The following is an 18,523-nucleotide window of genomic DNA, read 5'->3' on the forward strand; positions in this document are numbered from 1 at the left end:
TGATGGAAACCTGATGAAGCAGGCACAACATTGCTTCCTTGTAGAACTATCTGGGAAGATGGGGAACTTGTGCTCCTCCGGACGTTGTTGGACTCCAACTCCCATCAACCCCAGCCAACACTGCCAACGGTCTGGGATGGTAGAAATAGTTGCAGTGCAGTAACATAGGGATGCCCAGACGCTCCTCAGACCTGTTGCAGGTTGTGGGGAAATGGCTGGCTGGCTAGAAGGCTCTCCCCCACCCTCAAATATATGTGTCCCAAAACAGGCAAAGTCATGCCAAAATCTTGTTTTGGTCCACCATCTTGATTCAAAATGGAAACCCTCATGCCAGGTTTGGTGATGATATCTGGAGAGGCTGCTGACCCTATGCCCAAAAAGTAGGCAAAGTCACATTTCAATCCACCATCTTGATTCAAAATGGCAGCCAAAACTCAAACTTTAAGAAGAGTGCCACCCCCACCCCTTGGGAACCCACATGCCAAGTTTGGTGACCCTATCCGAAGAGGTGTTCAAATGTATAGACAACAAACAGACAAATGGACAGACAAAGCACTTTCCAAAATATGTAGCAGATATACACACATGCACATACAATAACCCTTGGGGTTATCTGGTGTAATTAATTTATGAAATTTATGAAATTCACTGCTGGGAGATCTGATCAGATGGCTTTAAAATAAGATTAGACTAATTCATGGAGTCTGTCAGTGGCTTTTAGTCACGGTGGCTAAATGGCATTTTGATGTACAGAAGGGGCAAGCCACTGGGTTTTTAAAAAGCAGATTTTCCAACTGCACAAATCCCCCCCTCCAGGTACCCCATGCTTAAACAAACCCTAATGAACACAAGGTGTGCTTTGCTCCTTGTTTACACCTGCATCAATGGTACCTTCTCCATAGGAGCTGGTGATTCTTATCTAGTATTATACAGCAGCAATTCATTCAGTAACTAACACGTGCAAAACCAGGAGTACCATCAGGGTATTTACAAGGATGCAACACAACACCTTAGTGTGCCATGAAATATCAGTTGCAGGGAGGGAAATAGTAGGGCAGGTTGCTCCCTTTGTGTCCCACTTGTGGACCTCCAAGAGGCATCACGTTGGCCTCTGTGGGAAGCAGCTTTCTGGAAGAGAGGGGTCTTTAGTTGTGTGTTCATGTGTACTATTTATCAAAGGCTGACCTTTGCTTGAAGAGCAAAGTCTGGCTTAAAGATAAAGACCCCCAAGAACAAAGAGCAGGAGGGACCTTGAAGTTGCCCCTCAGCATTTAGCACCTGGACATCACTCTGATCAGGGCCACAGGCCACCTGGCCATAGTCTTCCCCACTGCAGTGAGGTTGTAGTTCTAAATTTGCAACTGTACATATCAATTAACATAGTCATACCTCGGGATGAATATGCTTCAGGTTGAGTGTTTTCGGGTTGCGCTCCATGGTGACCCAGACGTAGCGGAACATGTTACTTCCCGGTTTCGCCACTCGTGCATGTCCAGACACTCAAAATGATGTAACGCGCATGTGCGGAAGCGGCAAAATGCAACCCACAGGTGTGCAGTCGCGTGTTACGTTTGCTTCAGGATGCGAACGGGGCTCCGGAACAGATCCCGTTCGCATCCAGAGTTACCACTGTATGCACGTTTTATGCAAATCTGGCATTCTTTTTACCTCAGCATATGTTCCCCTCACCCCACTAACCCTGAACTGGCCCTTCTGGTAGCATGCTGCACATCTCACAAAGCAGGGTTTGGGGGGGAACTGAGATTTGCAGGCCCTGCAGATACCAATCCTCCAGGCCAGGCTGCTTGAATCTTGCAGCGTAAGGAATGAAATCCTTTTCAAGTTCCAAAAGGACAATTTTAGCATGCAGTATGGAATTCGAGTTGGCTTAAAGGCAGTTACAAACACACACACAGTAAAGAAAGGGGGGGGTGGATAATAAAATTCCAGAAATTCAAACAGTACTGAAGTTTTAGCCCCAAAGCAAGCTTCAAAGTGACTGCTGACTAGCCCATAGCTTCTTTAAAAATGTTACGGTAAAAAAAATGTTATAGTAATGTTATGATATATGATTGGAGTTACTGTTCCCCAGGATGAGTACACACACACATTTTTTCCTACTGTTTTCTTTGATCAGACAGGCTTTGCAAACTTTCAGAAGTACTGCACAAATCTGCAATCCGCCAGGTCCAATAGGGCACTTGCCTACTACATTCCACAATGCCTCTATCATACTAGTTTCAGCTCCCTTGGGAGGTAGGGGGAGTTATCGCTGATTTCCAGTCAAGATCACAGGCTCAGGCAGGATTTGTGTGTGTGAAAGGAAAAGGCTCCTGGGAGAAGAATGTCTTTCAGATAGTTGGCATTCTTTGTTTCCTTTCTGTTTGGTCTAATGCTGTCTGTTGCTGTGAGATAGGCAGGTTGCAACTTTAAAAAGTCCTATAAGAATGAAGACAAGAGATGCTTTGTACTGCACCTGTGAATCCATCTGCTCTGTTACTGGCCTTGTTTGCACATAATGCTAATTCATGGTTCATTAAGGCATGGCCAGTGATGTATTTCAACCATGCCCAGCAGTTTCTTTGGTTTACTCCTAACAAACCATGGTCTGCTGTTAGCTTGATTTGTTTCAACTATGGTTTGGCATTATTAAGCCCAACACCATGGTTTGTTTGGCCTTCATTAGAGTTTGGACATTGGATAAAAATGTTACTGTCCATTAATGGCTACAGTAACCAATATGGTAGCAAGTTGTTAGAAGATGGCTTATTCATGCTGGAATCTCTAGAATGTTTGGAAACATTTTAGGGTGGTGAATGCCTTTCTCAGGAGAACTGACGGTGGCAGGCAGATCTGCTGCATGACAGGAATTGGAGACCACAACTGTTATGGTATATTACTGTGACTTGACTCCACATTAATAGCTGGTCTGCTTCAATTGTGGTTTGGCATCACATGTGAACCCAGCACCATGGTTTGTTTTGCTGTCTCTAATGAAGTGGTCAAGTGTATTACAGCTGTGGTGATCTCTCATCAGGGTTCTCTTGGTCCCCTAAAGAGTTTTTGCCCCAGCCATCAGAGTTTGGTGGCAGAGGCTCACGTGCTGATGAACTCCCACGGGACAGACCAGTTTGGAAATCCACCTCCTCCTTGGAGCTACAATTTCTGGAGGACTCTTTCTCCAAGGCCTTCCTTGACAAAATCAAGAAAGAGGATAAAATAGATCTATATCTGTTCTAAGCACTTTTTTTTCTTAAGCCCACAATATTGTGGGCTAATTGACAGTACCATGAGCAATACCTGGCATTTTACTTCCTTAGTGAACTCATCAGCTTAAACTTGGACATGGTGACATTTATTAGCTTCTCACTTTGGGATGAAAGGAGAGCCCAGGACAAGGGAGATGCTCAGTGGAAGTCTGAACAGCTAAGGCTGGGTGACATTCTCTCCCCACCCCCCTCCTGCCTCAGTTCTGCACTTGGCAGCCACATGGTAGGAGCCATACAAGACCGCGGGTGATGGTGTGATTCATGTCAATCCCATGTTTAAGGCAATCCAAAGGCAATGGTTCTTATTGTCATGGTGACACCTTGTGCTGGCATCTGATCTTAACTTAGCTATGTCAGTCATTAGATTCATCTTCATCCTCCTTCTTGGAAATGGGCCTGCACATTCAAAACTTAGCCCAGCCCTAAATATTCCATAGCCATCTCTGAGCAGAGAAAATGGCATGCATTGGTTTCCATTTCACCCTTTCCTGCAGTGACTTATGGAATTTTCAGACAAAAAGGGATTATATAGATAGGGACAGAGAACCTTTTTTCAGCCTGAGAGCGACATTCCCTCCTGGGCTTTCCAGTAGTAGCTGGTGTCAGAGGCCAAAGTGGACAGAGCAATGCATGTAAATCTTACCTTGGTTCAGCTGGCTAGCTTCTACAGATGCCTGCCCACCACTCTCTGGCCTCTATTCAGGAAACCAAAAGGCATTATCAGAGTTCAAGAATGCAGGCTCAAACAGGCAAAAAGTCTCCAGGAGGGTGCAATGGAGGGTCAATGAAAGTTGTATCTCAAACCTCCAAGTGCCCCTATTTTCCAAGGACAACCCCAGATTTACAGAAGCCATCCCAGTTTCTGATTTGATCCTGGAATGTCCCGCTTTTCCTTAGGACAGCCCTATTTTCATCAAAGAAATGTTGGAGGGTATGGAGTTATGCAAGCCCCAAGCCAAGGAGATAACTTAAAAACCTTTAGAGGACATCTGAAGGCAGCCCTGTATAGTGAAGTTTTTATTGTCTATTTATTTATTATTATTATTATTAGATATGTTGGAAGCTGCCCAGTGTGGCTGGGGCAAAGCTAGCCGTTAGGAAACCGTAATTACTAGACCTGGCTTCTATAAATGCACGAAGCAGCACACTCTGCCAGCTTAGCTTATGAGCCAAGCAACGGGCTGTCAAGCAAAACCCTGCTGCTCACGTTCCTTCAATTGTTCAGACTCTTGGACAGCAAAGGACATGGTCCCTCAGCTCTGGGTCTTGCCTCCAGCTGGCTGGAGGTGTGTTTTCCCCTCTAGCTCCCTGGCTCCCTCTTATATAGTGTTGCACTATGCTGACAAGGCTGCCTGGCACATTTGTCACATCCACATGGACTATACATCACTGTAACATTCCCTATGCATTTCTGGGGGAAAGGGAGGTCTACTGTAAATATTCTCATAGCGTGGGCCAAACTGATGCCTTATCTATGAAAGATAACTGGCCAGCTGGTTTCAAACTTTGATCTTCCCAGTTAGTGTATTGTTTCTCATACTTTACCAACCATGTGACAGACTGCTATTTTCTATTGAATAAATGCTTGAATATACAGATTCACATTAACTCCTACAAGTTTGGGATACTAATAGCAAGCAGTGCGAGGTCTGGGCGTTTTAGGCCTTCAAGGGAGAACTGATGACACAGCCATCCTATCTCCTCATGATACAATTCTCTTCTGTGATGCTACATGCATTGGCTGCCCCTGAGCTAGGTGACCTGAAATGTCCCATCTTCTTTTCTTCCTGTGCTATCCAACCGCGTAATCAGTGCTTTACAAATAACTGAGGAGACGTGAGAATCTGAGCACAGGAGTGTTTTTGCGCAGCTGCTGTGCCACAAAAACAGGATGTAATATTAGCTTGAAAAACATGACTTGCCATGCTGAGTGAGCCCCCAGAAGGACACCCATTATCCCAGTTCTCTGTTTCTGTCATTCATTCATAACTAATGCTCCAGGCAAGGGACCCAGTGCACAGCAGGTTGGTAGCAGCCTCCAGCCTCCCACACTCCGAAAGGGACCTTTATTCTATCTATAGAAGTTCTGTTTTTAGCTGTAGTTGCTAATAGCTATTGATGGACCTTTCCAATTCTTTCCCCTGCTTCTCTTTTGTAGTGTTTGGTGTGAACTATCCAAGAAGTGAACTCTCCTCTCTCTTCCAAATCTGAAACGAAAATTAATGTTTTCCTTTGGACATCAGTTTCCAGAGCCAGAGGCAGTGCTCAGGTAATTAAAGACACAAGCTTTTTGTAACCTCGGTGTAATCAAAAGCCTCCATCTCTTAAAATAATTAAAATGATGTGACTAAAGGCCTATAGATATACTGTGGCAATTATAAATTTTAATTGCTGTGTCACTTAAGAAGGGTCTATGACACCTAATGGTGATTATAATCCCTTGTTGGTTTGCAGTGCAATTATAATTTTCAGAGTGGAGAATATTAGCAAAATATTGCAAACACGTTCATTTGTATTTCTGCAAGAAAATTTACCTTCATTGTTTTTCTCTTTCTTTTTGTCCTTTCATTTTAGTAAAGATTACCTATAGATTACCAATAAATAATATTTGCTGCCAATAAAAGGCCACTGACCCAGAAGATGCCATGGAGAGAGGCAGCAGCAATATCATCCTTATTTCTTTGCACAGAGGTTTATATGACTTTCTGTCAAAAAATCTTTATCCTGCACTTTCTACGGCATTTCCCTCTCACTTACCAAAAAAAGGCTGTTTTTATGTTTATTTATCTAGGGTTGCTTTTTATTTTTATTTTTGGCCAAAGTTGTTGAGCCAAGAATTTTTATTTTATTTTTTTTATTTACAGGAAAATACACACTTCCCCAATGGGTTGCCATACATCCAGGTTTTTCTGGACATTTGGCTGACTCGCAGGAACCACAGACGTTGGCAGCCCTAATTTATCTTTAAGTGGGCATGTTGTTCAAAAGTGCAAAAGCACTTTCATCCACAGCACAGCGCCAGTAAGAGCGGGCAGCGGCAGCAGGCAGCGGGGGCCACCGCGGGCCGGATAAATGGGTCCCTTGGGCCTTATCTGGCCTGCGGACCTTAGTTTGGGGACCCCAGCTCCAAGGAGTGTGTCTTAGCAGCAGGGCTGGATTTAGGTTTGATGAGGCCCTAAGCTACTGAAGGTAATGGGGCCCTTTATATGTCCAGCTGTCCTTTGTCAACAACAAATTGTCTCTGTTTTTTGTGTTGAATATATGCTATATGGTAATTTATGGACCTAATAGGTATCTAAAGCCATTTGCACATAACAAAATATGTATTTTCTCGAAGTAATTGTTGAACTGAAATACAATTAAGAAGAAGTACATTAAAACACTGTTGCTGTGTGTAGGTTTTATTTTATTTGTTTTTTATCTTATATTTTGGAAATGTACATCCAGTTTTGTTTTCCTTTAAATTTTCAGGGGGTCTCCAAGAGAATGGGGCCCTAAGCTATAGCTTGTTTAGTTTATACGTAAATCCGGCACTGTTTAGCAGCAGCAGGAGGAAATGAATTCCTTGGAGGCTGAATCCGCTGCCTCACTTTCCCTCATGGATGGGCCGTCTCTGTTGCTAGTTCATAAAATGTTCTGCAGGGGATCCAGCAAGACATCACCTCTGAACCTGCCCCAACCTCATTTGTACAGGAAAAAGCCTGAAGTGAACAGGCTGATGTGGGACCTGACCCACTTTTGCCTTGTTTTAACTGACACAATTTTCTGGCTTCCAAGGGAAGTTTAAACACATTACTGGTCTGCTCTCCTATCTATAGAACACCCAATAATGTATTTCCCAAAATGGTAGCAGCATTTGTGAATGAGCAATTGTTCATATACTTCTAACTGTGCAAGAGCTATTTCCAGCTCCAATCCATATTCAAAACTTGCACTGCATCTGAAAGTATCAGCTGCTGAATATTGCTTGTCTGGTGACTCATCAGTATAAGACTGGCAAATGTAAAATTGACCCAAGGCTGTAGGCACCGGGGGGGGGGGCTACAGCTTGCATTGTAAAATGAGAGGCAGTTTGGTGTAGTGGTTAGAGGCTATGGTTAAGGCTATGAGGAGGATCCAGATTCAAGTCCCACTCATCCATGAAGCTAATGGTATGACCTGAGGCCAGTTACCACCTCAGGGCCTAATCTACCTCACAGGAATGTTATGAGGATAAAATGGTTGAAGCTTTCTACCCGTTGGCTTAACTGGAAGAAAACTTGCTTCCGCCTTCCAGTGTTCTGGCCAATGAATGCCCAGGCACTAGGATAACTGACAATCACTAGGCCAGGGGTCGGGAACCTTATGTGCTCAAAGGTCACATTCCAGCATGGGCAATATTATTAGGGTGCCTACTTAGAGTGCTTCCATACCGTGGGAGGGATTTGTGTACATGCCTGGATTTTTTGGTTTGTACAGTACAGTGCTTTTTTTCTTTAAAAATGTTTAGGGGTACTCTCATTTTCCTACTCATATTGAAATACTGCCCCTCAATGAGGCCAAACTTAGAATCACAAAATGTCTAGGGGTATGTGTCCCCCTGTGTCCCCCAAGGGGAAAAAGCACTGGGTTTGTACAATTAAACACCATGGGGCATTTGCAGCAGCAAAACAGGACGCCTTCATCTGCCCCAGCTGCAACGAAACGCATCTCTCCTACATCAGCCTCTGCAGGCACTGCAACCTGCCAACAGCTTGGCCTCACCCACAAAGTCACTTTCCTCCATTGTCTCCCGAGACAGACCGATGCCAAAAGCAACATTTAAAGTGAACTAGAACACCTGTGTACTTTCAAAAAGAAACCGGAACCTCAATCAGAGTAGAACCAATCATCCTTGCCACAAGTGCATCTTCCACTGACCACCTGCCTTGTGCTTTGCTTCAGTGGTGTAGCCTGGGGGGTGCTGGCTGCACAATCGAGGAGGGCGTGAACCAGGCACCCCCCCCAAAGATCCCCACCGCATGCCCATCATGCCCTGCCCAGCACACGGGCGACCACCTGGCAGAAGCAAGGACTGGCGAGCAGAGGGGAAGAGCACCTTCCTGCCCCGGCCACTGGCAAACAGCGCTATGCCCCTGCTTTGCTTCTGGTGCTAATGCTTCCCTTTCCTTAGGCACTAGCATAATCCTGTATTTGCCAATTTGTCAACAGGAATAAATAAAGGAGGTTTTCAGCAAAGGCGCAGATTCTGCTTATGCAACTCATGCTGAGGTTAGGGTGGCCCTCCAGGAGCATCCTAAATGCAACCAGTTCCTGGCTCTCTGCTCCACAAAGCTTTTGTGCTCATTGCCCACTGCCTGGGGCTTCTGATGTCTCCTACTGCCAGTTTGCAAGCAGCAAATGAGGTCAATAATTGCATGCATTTTTGACATAGACTTTTGACAGTAGCACAGTGCAAGCCATTGTTTTTCTCTTTGTCATCTGATAGGAGGGCGTTCCACAGGACGGACACCAAAACCTAGTAGGCCCTCTGCCTGGTTCCCTGTATCTTCACTTTTCACAATGAGGGGAATGCCAGGAGGCCCTCGGAGCTGGACCTCAGTGTCTGGGCTGAGTGTTGAGGGTGGAGATGTTCCTTCAGGTATACAGGACCGAAGCTGTTTAGGGCTTTGAAGGTCTGCACCAACACTTTGAATGGTGCTTGGAAACATACTGGAAGCCAAAGTAGATCTTTTATGACTGGTGTTATATCGTCCTGGCAGCCACTCCCAGTCCCCAGTCTAGCAGCCACATTCTGGATTAATTGTAGTTTCCAAGTCACCTTCAATAGAGCATATTGCAGTAGCCCAAGCAGGAGATAATCAGAGTGTGTGTATCACTCTGTTGAGACAGTTCCCAGGGTTCTTGGGTGGGTCTGCTTTAAATGCATGGTGTGTGCGCAGGCCCACACAATTTAATCCTGCTGACTGCAGTATGACTGAGGTCCTGAAAGTAGTATGGCTCACACTCTCCCCCTTTGCTCAAGGCTGAACTAGACATGACAGCCACAAATCTCTTTCATACAGCAGCCATAGGGAGAGAGCACATTCCTGATTGGGGCTGGAGGGGTAGGAGATCAACCCTTTTGTCCCAGTGCCATTTTTGCCCATCTCCAAAGCTGATACTTAGGAACATGGGAAGCTGTCTTATACTGAGTCAGACCTCTTTTCAAGCCATCCAAGCCAGTTGGCATCTCCACCACTGGAGGCAGCAACTTCTACCAATTCATTATGTGTTGTATGAAAAAGAATTTAGGAACTTAGGAAGCTCCCTTGCACTGATTCAGATTATTGGTCTAGCTAAGTATTGCCTACGCTGACTGAAAGCAGATAGAGAGGCCCTGGATCGCCACATTTGAACCCTGAGCCTAAGGTCACTTCTCCCCACCCCCCACCCCTAATACAGTGGTACCTCGGGTTACATATGCTTCAGGTTACAGACGCTTCAGGTTACAGACGCTTCAGCTTACAGACTCCGCTAACCCAGAAATAGTACCTCGGGTTAAGAACTTTGCTTCAGGATGAGAACAGAAATCATGCTCTGGCGGAGCGGCAGCAGCAGGAGGCCCCATTAGCTAAAGTGGTGCTTCGGGTTAAGAACAGTTTCAGGTTAAGAATGGACCTCCGGAATGAATTAAGTACTTAACCCAAGGTACCACTGTAGTCCACATTAGTGCATATTTCCCTTGAGCCGAATTTAACAATTGCATGGCCAAAAAGTGAGTTTGTGTGTTTTCCTAGTTATTTCTGTCTCTTACATGTCCACGGCTCTGATCCCAACACCCATCTCCCTCCCTCCCTCCCTCCCTCCCCTTGTTCAGAGTTCGTTGATCAAGGGTGTGAATTTCAAGAAGACTCAGCACAAAAGGTAATCAGACACATCCCTGAAGAGCTGTGGGCAGCAGAAGGAAGAAGTGGAGCCCAGAGGAGGAACTGATTTGCAGTGTGTCTGAAGCACCACTGGCATGATTAGGAACTGGCTGGAGCCAATTTCTTTTCACTTGAGTAACTAATGCAAGCTGATTAAGGCATTGCAAAGGCACGCAACTCTCAAATCACTCTGAGGACCACTCTGACATTCGTATTTAAAACAAGAGGCCAAATCACATTTTAGCTGCGGAAAAGCATGCCTGCTACAATTTAAACTCGCCGTTTTCTTTTTAGCTGTTAACCACATTTTCTCTGTATTGTCAGGAGTTCAGCCTACACTCAAGTAGGACCCTGGCAGAGACACATGCCCGACTGGCATGTTATCTCCCTCCTGGTCTTTCGTTCGGGAGCTTCAAAAGCTTTCTTCTGCCTGAACATCACAGCGACCGATGCCAACTGACACCAGCACACTTAGGGATCTGCAGAGTCTTCGCAGCTTGCGTAACAGACCTCAGCAACTCAGCATTTTGGCTAATCTACTTTATTTACATATAAACACACACGGAGCACTGCAACATGGCTCCCTCTCTCTCTAACATCAAGCAGCAAAGAGAAAAAGAACAAAAGGCAATAGTCCCACTTCACGGAACACAAACATCCTGTCTCAGTCACTTCCCACTCTGTGGAGTCAAAACATATACCATCATATGATAGACAAAAATCCCATGACTGCAATTATGGAGCAGGAATTCTAACATGTATATCCCAGAATGCTCTCTCTCGCTGTCACCCTCTCTCACACACACACACACTCACACACTTCACAGGCATCTCTGAATCCCTCTCACAATTCTCTCTCCCTCCTTTCTGGTTTTCACTCCATCAATGGCGACTGTTGCTCATTGAGACTGGGGGGGGGGGGGAGAGAAGGCAAGGAGCATACAGAACTGTTGTTGCTGTTGAACTGGCACAGCTAAATGTTTGCTTCTGTAGATGCATATACACCATACATTTAAAGCTCCATTTGCCAAATGGGGGGGGAGAATCCTAGGAACTGTAGTTTACCCCTCAAAGAGCTAGAATTCCCAGTACCCTTAACACACTACAGTTCCCAGGATTCTTGGGCACAGTCTGCTTTAAGTGTGCATTAACTGTATGGTATGTATGCAGCCATAGTTTGCATAGCCCTAAATCCCATCTTCTTTCTCTTTGCCCATAAAAAACATCATCTTCTGAGGTCAAGTGAAAATCATCAAAGTGCAATGAAAGTCTAAAAGGGATCTGTAGACAAGGAATGGGGGCGGAGAGAGAGGTGTTACTTATTTTAGCCAAACACAAACAAAACACGCAGAATATGCAATGAGATTTTGTACTCTTATTTTAATGAGTTACCAGCTACAGTTATTTCATGACTTGTAGACAGACACATATACACCCTTCAGTTGACAAAGTGTGAGCCACCCCCCATTCTATGAGATGAGAATGTCCAATTTCCATGTAATTATCAGCCCATCTTGCTAGGAATGACTTTTTTATTTATACAAATGAGTTGTTTATGTCCCACCTTTGTGTCACAGTCACAGTACAAATGAATACTGAAAAATTATTAAACGATGCACTACAATAGCTAGCAATATACTTCCCAAAATGGCATCAGATAAAAATATTGGCAGAGCATGTGCATTATAACAAAAGCAGTGGACTATCTTCACTGGAGGTTTTTAAGCAGAGGTTGGATGGCCATCTGCCATGTATGATCTAGTTGTGATTTCTGCATTGCAGGGGGTTGGACTAGATTTCCCTTGGGGTCTCATCCAACTCTACCATTCTATGATTCTATGATCTGTCTTGAGAAAGTTCCCCCTGACTTCCCATCTGGGAGGATAAAATGAAGTTTGCGTAGTTTTGACACGAGTTCAGTGTGTGAGTTAAAATGTGGTGCCTTGCATTTTCACAACTCCTTTTGCACAAGTGTGTGTGTGTGTGTGTGTGTGTGTGTGTGTTTGTACAAACATAATTTGGTGGGTACCATATTTGGGGCTGGCAAGATTGCATGCAAAACCTTGCAAGAAGTACCAACAGTAGAGGAATGGCAAATGAAGATGATGGACTTTTGGGAGCTAGCCGACCTGACGGGAAGAGTCTGCGACCAGAAGGAGGAGGAGCATCAAGAGGAATGGAAGAAATTTAAAGACTGTTTAGCTAAATATGTTAAGATAACTTAAATAGAATTACTTGTGAGTAACAGAGTGGCCTAGGATTTAAACATGTGAAATTGTATAATATCATGGATAGAAGTCAAAATAAAAAGAAAGAAAGATGTTAATTGAAGAAGTAAATGTTTATATGAAAATAGTGTTGGAAAACTGCTGCAATGAGCTATATGGAAACTCAGCCAGGGGGATTTGAGGAAGTCACTCAACAATGATAACAAAAGTGGGATTATAGCAGTTAAGATAAATATTTTTCTTGTTTGTTTGTTTCTTTTTTGATATTGTAATTTGTTGTTGTTGTTGTTGTTGTGTTCGTTATAATATTGGAAAATCAGTTTTAAAAAATTGGGGGGGGGGAGAGATTTCATGCAAAACCTATCCAAGTATCCCCATTGAACCAGTATGAGCCTACAAGGACAGCATCAGGGAGTTATCTCTGAAGACCGTATGTCTAGGCTGAGACAGAGCCCAGGATGCCAGCTGGGAACGGGGTGCTGAACAACCAGTTTTCAGTGGTACAAGGGTCCCAGCCCCTTCCAGACAGCCATAGCCTCCAGTTCCCTTTACTCTATCTTCCCTGTGTTATAGACTGTACAAGTAACTGAGATTCTTCCTTGGAAACATGAAAGCACAGTGTTGTTCTTGACATTGCTAAGCATTGGCACTAAGGTGACCACAACATGCACCTCTTAACTTCTTCACACAACAATAGCCACTTTCGTTCTTTGGAATACTCTCCATTAAAAGTTCTTGGTTTTTCTCTGAAAGTTGCTCAGAGGTTTACACCTGCGCATATAAATGATAACTTGTTTGTTTTCTGCAAATTTGCGCTATGTTGACCCCTGCTCAAAATCCTTTCAATATCTAGCAACATCTCTGGTGTTATACACTTGGGTTCTGAATGTCCAAAACTGGGCAGAAAAATATTTACGAAACTATCCTGCAGCTCATCAGCCAGCCTCTGGTGGGTCATGGGATCTTTAAAACATGTTGTCACACCACTAGGGTGGCACTTGAACGCCAAATGAAGCCCCCATCACACACTGGCAAAAAAGTCCACCGGTGCAGATGTACCACCAGCAGTGCTCCATAGGGGGTTTAAAAAATGACAAATCAGGGCATATCAAGGCAGATGAGAAGAGCTTGGATGTTCTGTATCCAAATCCTCCTTTTTCACCCAATATGCACCCAGGAAAAGTAGAAAAGAATGCCAGACTTGAAGCTAGAAGGCTGCGTACATATTGTACCTTTAAAGCACTTTCAAAGCACTTTCTTTCCCTCAAAGAGTTCTGGGCACTGTTGTTTACCCCTCACAGAATTGACAATTCCCAGCAACCCTTCAAAACTACAATGCCTGGAATTCTTTGAGAGAAAGAATGTGCTTTGAATATGCTTTAAGGGTATGTACGTAGAAAGAAAAATAAAGCAACAGGCTGAATAGGGGAAATAATAAATGAAAAATTCTGTTCTCTTTTTAAATCCATATTTGTTTGGGCTTCCAATACAGGATTTGGGGGCAGGCAAGGGAAGACAAACTCCCTCCATATGTGTCTTTCTAATAATTGCAGAAAGAACTCACACAGCATGCTCAGTTCACAGAAATTATGAATGAGTGGCCACCCAAATATTCCCATCCATTCATGTGAGGCAAATGCAGGAACGGAAATGATCCCAGAAAAATCTCTGCTGATTCAACCCTCCTCAGGCATCCCAAGCTTTGCAAACTTTGCTCAGGGGTGTGATGTCGTTGACATCTTGCAGCAGTATTCCTGGTCCTTGTCCCTGGCCATGTCCAGCCTGTGGGCCACAAGGAGCTTGAGGGGGCAGGTTCTTCAAGCACATTGAATCGGAGGACTCCCCATCAGTGAAGATTTTATTCCGGGTACCAAAGCCACTGGTGCTGACGGTTGTCCGCTCGGCATAGACCCCTTGATGGACCATTTCATCAGAGCAGGTTTGGAGTTTGAAGGCTGCCTGGAAGCCCTTCTTGAAGTTCTCATTGAAGTAGCCATAGATGATGGGGTTGACACTACTGTTGGAGAATGCCAGCCAGTGCGCAAAGGGGAAAACGTAACTCGCAAGGAGATTTATGTGCTGCTCATCCAGCTTGGCATAGTCCGTGAGCAGCATCAGTGTCCACAAGGGTAACCAGGAGAGCATGAAGAGCAGAGCCACGAGCACAAGCATTTTGATGACCTTCACCTTCCTTCTAGAAACCGCCATGTTGCACTGACCTTCGTGAACTACCTGGTGCTGACTCACTGGGCCTGAGGACCTGTACAGCTTGAGGCCAATTCGGCCATACATGAATGTGATGAGGGTCAGCGGGACAACATAGATGTGGGCAAAAAGCACAGTGGTGTAGACTTTGCGCATTTCACTATTGGGCCAAGCCTCGTAGCATGAATACAAGGGGTAGGTCATGCTCTGATTGCCATTGTATACCATGTAGCTGTCCTCCTGCTGAGCCACTGTGAGCTTGATAGCAGAGGGACACATGATGGTAATGGCCAGTACCCAGATGATGGCAATGGTATTGAGCGCCTGGAAGAGGCTGAGCTTGGATTTAAATGGGTAGACAATGCAGCGGAACCTGCAGAGGAAAAAGGGAGGAAGAATACAAGTAGGGGAATGATTACTATTCAAGAAGGGAGGAACAAAAAAAGACGCTTCTATCTGGCCCAAATGGGCCATTCTGAGGGGCAAGGAAATAAAGAGGCTAAGCTGGCCTCAACCACCATAATTTAAGATTATTTGTTTATTATTTGCATTTATAGACAGCCTCCTGTCTGAGATATCAAAGTGGTTTACACTAGGTAAATAAATATAAATGCAGATTTACACCAGGTAAATAAATATAAATGCAGAAAAGACTTTGCAAAACAAATATTCATACATAAACACACTATTAATATCAATGAAATCGGAGAGCATTACAAGGCAGCATAATGTAAAATTCCAACCCACATGCCTCATTCACCATCCATTCTGTGCAACCACAACACTCATTCGCTACCTCAAACATTATCTCTATCCCCCAACTGCTCATGCTCAACAGTATTAACCTACATGCAAAGGAAATAATAATAATAATAATAATAATAATAATAATAATAATAATAATAATAATATTTTATTTATATCCCGACCTCCCCAAACAAAGCCGGGCTCAGAGCGGCTAACAACAGTAAAATGATACAACATTCTAAAATGGTGGATGAATCCTCTAATCCAGTCTTCACCAATCTGATGCCCTCCAGATCTGTGCTGGCTGGGGGCTAATGAAACTTCACAACTGCCAGAGGGCACCATGTTAATGAAATGAGGTACCATGGGGTGTTGATCAGATGATTGGGAAAATGAATGCCTTGACCTTTAGCACAGAAGAGTGAATAAATTGTATTCCGTAGATGGGGTGCCACCACAAGGTCCCATCCCACAAGGTCTCATCCCACATCATAGCATGTCACTGGCATTTCATTCTCAGTCCTGCAGCTTTATAAGCTCCTTGACACTGTGTCCAACATGAGGATGGAGCAAGTGGGGAAGACCTACTACTTTGCTGTCAGTCATGCAACTATTTAAAACACAGGAGGACTGCTGTCACAATAAATTTGGCAGTCCCAAACGCCTGTATTTCCTTTAATAAAGTGCTCCATCTCTTATTGTTTCCACTTAGCATCATTTGGCCTCAGGATAGGACTCTGACCAGGAAGGGGCCAAGCAAATACCCTTTTATCAGGACTCAAGGTCTTCAGCATCTCCACCCGCTAAGCCTCCCTCACCACAGCTCACAGATTGTCGGGTCACTGCTGCTGGGGTGGGTGACATATTCAGTGATTGCATGGGACAAGTGACAGTCCCCATGGACAGGTCATATGGGTGAGCTGACCCAGTCCTATCCACTGAACTGAGAACAGACACCTCATAACACATTAAGCATCTGACCTATGGAACTTGGCTCATTTGTTTGAAAGAAGGGTGATGGGCATCACTTTCCTCCTTCCTTGGCCCCAAAACATGCATGGGAACTGAGCTTGATCCCACAGCAAACCTGTGTGTTCTCCCTTTCTGGCAAGGGTGGGGAGCTGGTGGCCCTCCAGATGTTGCTAGACTCTGACTCCCATCATCCCTTTCTACTGGCCGTGCTGGCCGGGGCTGTTGGGAGCTGGAGACCAACATCTGGAGTGCTTCCTGCTCCCCATTCCTGCTTTAGGACCTCACCTTTTTCTTACCTTTCCACAGCGATTGCCACCAGAGTGAAGACAGATGACGAAACAGACATGCCCTGCACCAGTCCGCTCATCTTGCAGATGCTGTTGCTGAAAGGCCATCCTAGGAGGAAGCAAGAAGTTGGGGGCCATGAGACAGAGTTCATCAGACATTAGAGAGAGACTAGTTTTACCAGCTGATTCTATCTATTTAACATGCAGGTGGTCTCTGTCCACTGTGAACATCTCATCACCAATACATCTCCAGCATGGCTCAGCTGCTTTTCAAAAAGTGAGAAGCAGTTTAGAGGAGGTTATGATTTGCACAGCAGCAGGAGAGAATGATGCTTAATCTTTTCCCTGCTGACCATTTAGAAAAAAGGGCAGGCAAAAGTTAACATGGTAGAGTTGTAAAAAATTATGCATGGCATCAAGAAGTGGAAAGGGAAAAGTTTTTCTCCTTTCATAACCCTCGTGGACTCCATGCAGCTGAATGTTGAAGCATTCATGGCAGGCAAAAATAAGGACTTCTTCACACTGTGCATAGCCAAAAACTATGGAAATTCACTCACACAATGGCCATTAACTTTGGTGCCTTTCAAAGAGGATTATGTTATTTTGTGTTTTTATATTGTGATTTTATACCTGCGGGTATAGGGCAATATGCAAATTTAATAAATAATAATTACTATTATTCTCTACTCAAAGTCCCACTCTTCCAAGCAGCTTTCTGTTTTATCATGATGTCAAGTCAACATTCAGCATGAAAGTGAGGGTTGTACGAATCAGCTCTTACACCATCATCATCATCATCACCATCATTAATAATAATTACATTTCTAAACCACCCTTCATTGTGTTGTGGGGTTGGATCAAGGCCAGTTGGGTTGTAGCCAACTAAGCTCTATGTAGAGTAGACCCATTAAACCTATGTCATGTGCATTGATTTCAGTGGGTCTTCTCTGAGTATGACTATTGAAAGTTACCCATTGAAATTAGTTTCATTTGGAATAAATGGGGCTGAATTTAAGCCCTGACTAACCTTGCCCCCTTGAATCCAGTGGGAGGTAAGTGCAACCAACTTAGCCTGGGTCCAACACATGATCTGGGAACATTTCCCTCTTTCCCCATAAGAACATAAGAAGCCAAAGGTCCATGTAACCCACAGCAAACCATGTGCTTCTGGGAAGATTGCAAGGGGCCATGAAGGTGAATTTTCCCCCAGAAACCAAGGGGCTGCACTTAGCCATCCTATGCCCCCCACACCTTTTCGCTTACCTGTGATCAAATTGTCAACTAGTGTGGTAGGAATACAGAAGATGCCCACCAGCAGATCACTGATGGCCAGGTTGAGAATGAAGAGGTTGGTGACTGTCCTCATCCGGCTATTTTTCAGTACAATGAAACAAACCAGGCTGTTCCCAGCCATGCACAAGGCAAAGATGAACAGGTAAGCGACAATGTAGATGGCGGCAACAGGTGGTGAGTGCGAGTAGTATGGGGAATAAGTCATGTTCCTTTTGGGATTTCCCAAGGAGTAGGTTGTTTGGTTAGTGCTGCCTTCAGGGGTCTCCATAGTGTGGCAAGAATTTGGCTCTCACCTGGGAAACATGAAAGAGAAATCACAAGTTAACGTGGATGGTTTGAATAAGGGGAGCCTTGCAGGTACAAAATTGGGATGCACCTGCTTGTGCTACTATTATGAAAGGGCTCCGCTTCAGCTTTTTCATTGCTGAAACAACTGTGTTTCCCAGAGCATAGGCAACGTCCTGCCCTGGGGCCAAACTGTACATTGTCCCATTTTACCTTGTTTCCAGCCTAAACCTCCCCTTGTTTGGCTGACCCCTGCAGAGCAGAACATCAGTTGCCTTAGGCTTTTCACAACTGATGTTGAAAAGGCTGCCCCAGAGACATACACATACGTAGGGAACCCATTACGTCAC

The 18,523-nt window shown here is 44.6% G+C and overlaps 1 protein-coding gene across 1 annotated transcript; it reads right to left on the reverse strand.

Annotated features, from left to right (window-relative positions):
* Positions 1-13,309: 13,309 nt before the first annotated feature.
* Positions 13,310-18,175, reverse strand: LOC128402858 (neuropeptide FF receptor 1-like). Its single transcript, XM_053367261.1, has 3 exons — positions 17,859-18,175; positions 16,605-16,704; positions 13,310-14,962 (listed from the first exon to the last, which is right to left on the reverse strand). Exons 1-3 carry the CDS (start codon positions 18,154-18,156, stop codon positions 14,071-14,073), a joined length of 1,290 nt encoding a protein of 429 aa, XP_053223236.1. The 5' UTR covers positions 18,157-18,175; the 3' UTR covers positions 13,310-14,070.
* Positions 18,176-18,523: the final 348 nt, after the last annotated feature.

Source organism: Podarcis raffonei, chromosome 15, assembly GCF_027172205.1.
Source record: "Podarcis raffonei isolate rPodRaf1 chromosome 15, rPodRaf1.pri, whole genome shotgun sequence".
Lineage (NCBI taxonomy): Eukaryota > Metazoa > Chordata > Lepidosauria > Squamata > Lacertidae > Podarcis > Podarcis raffonei.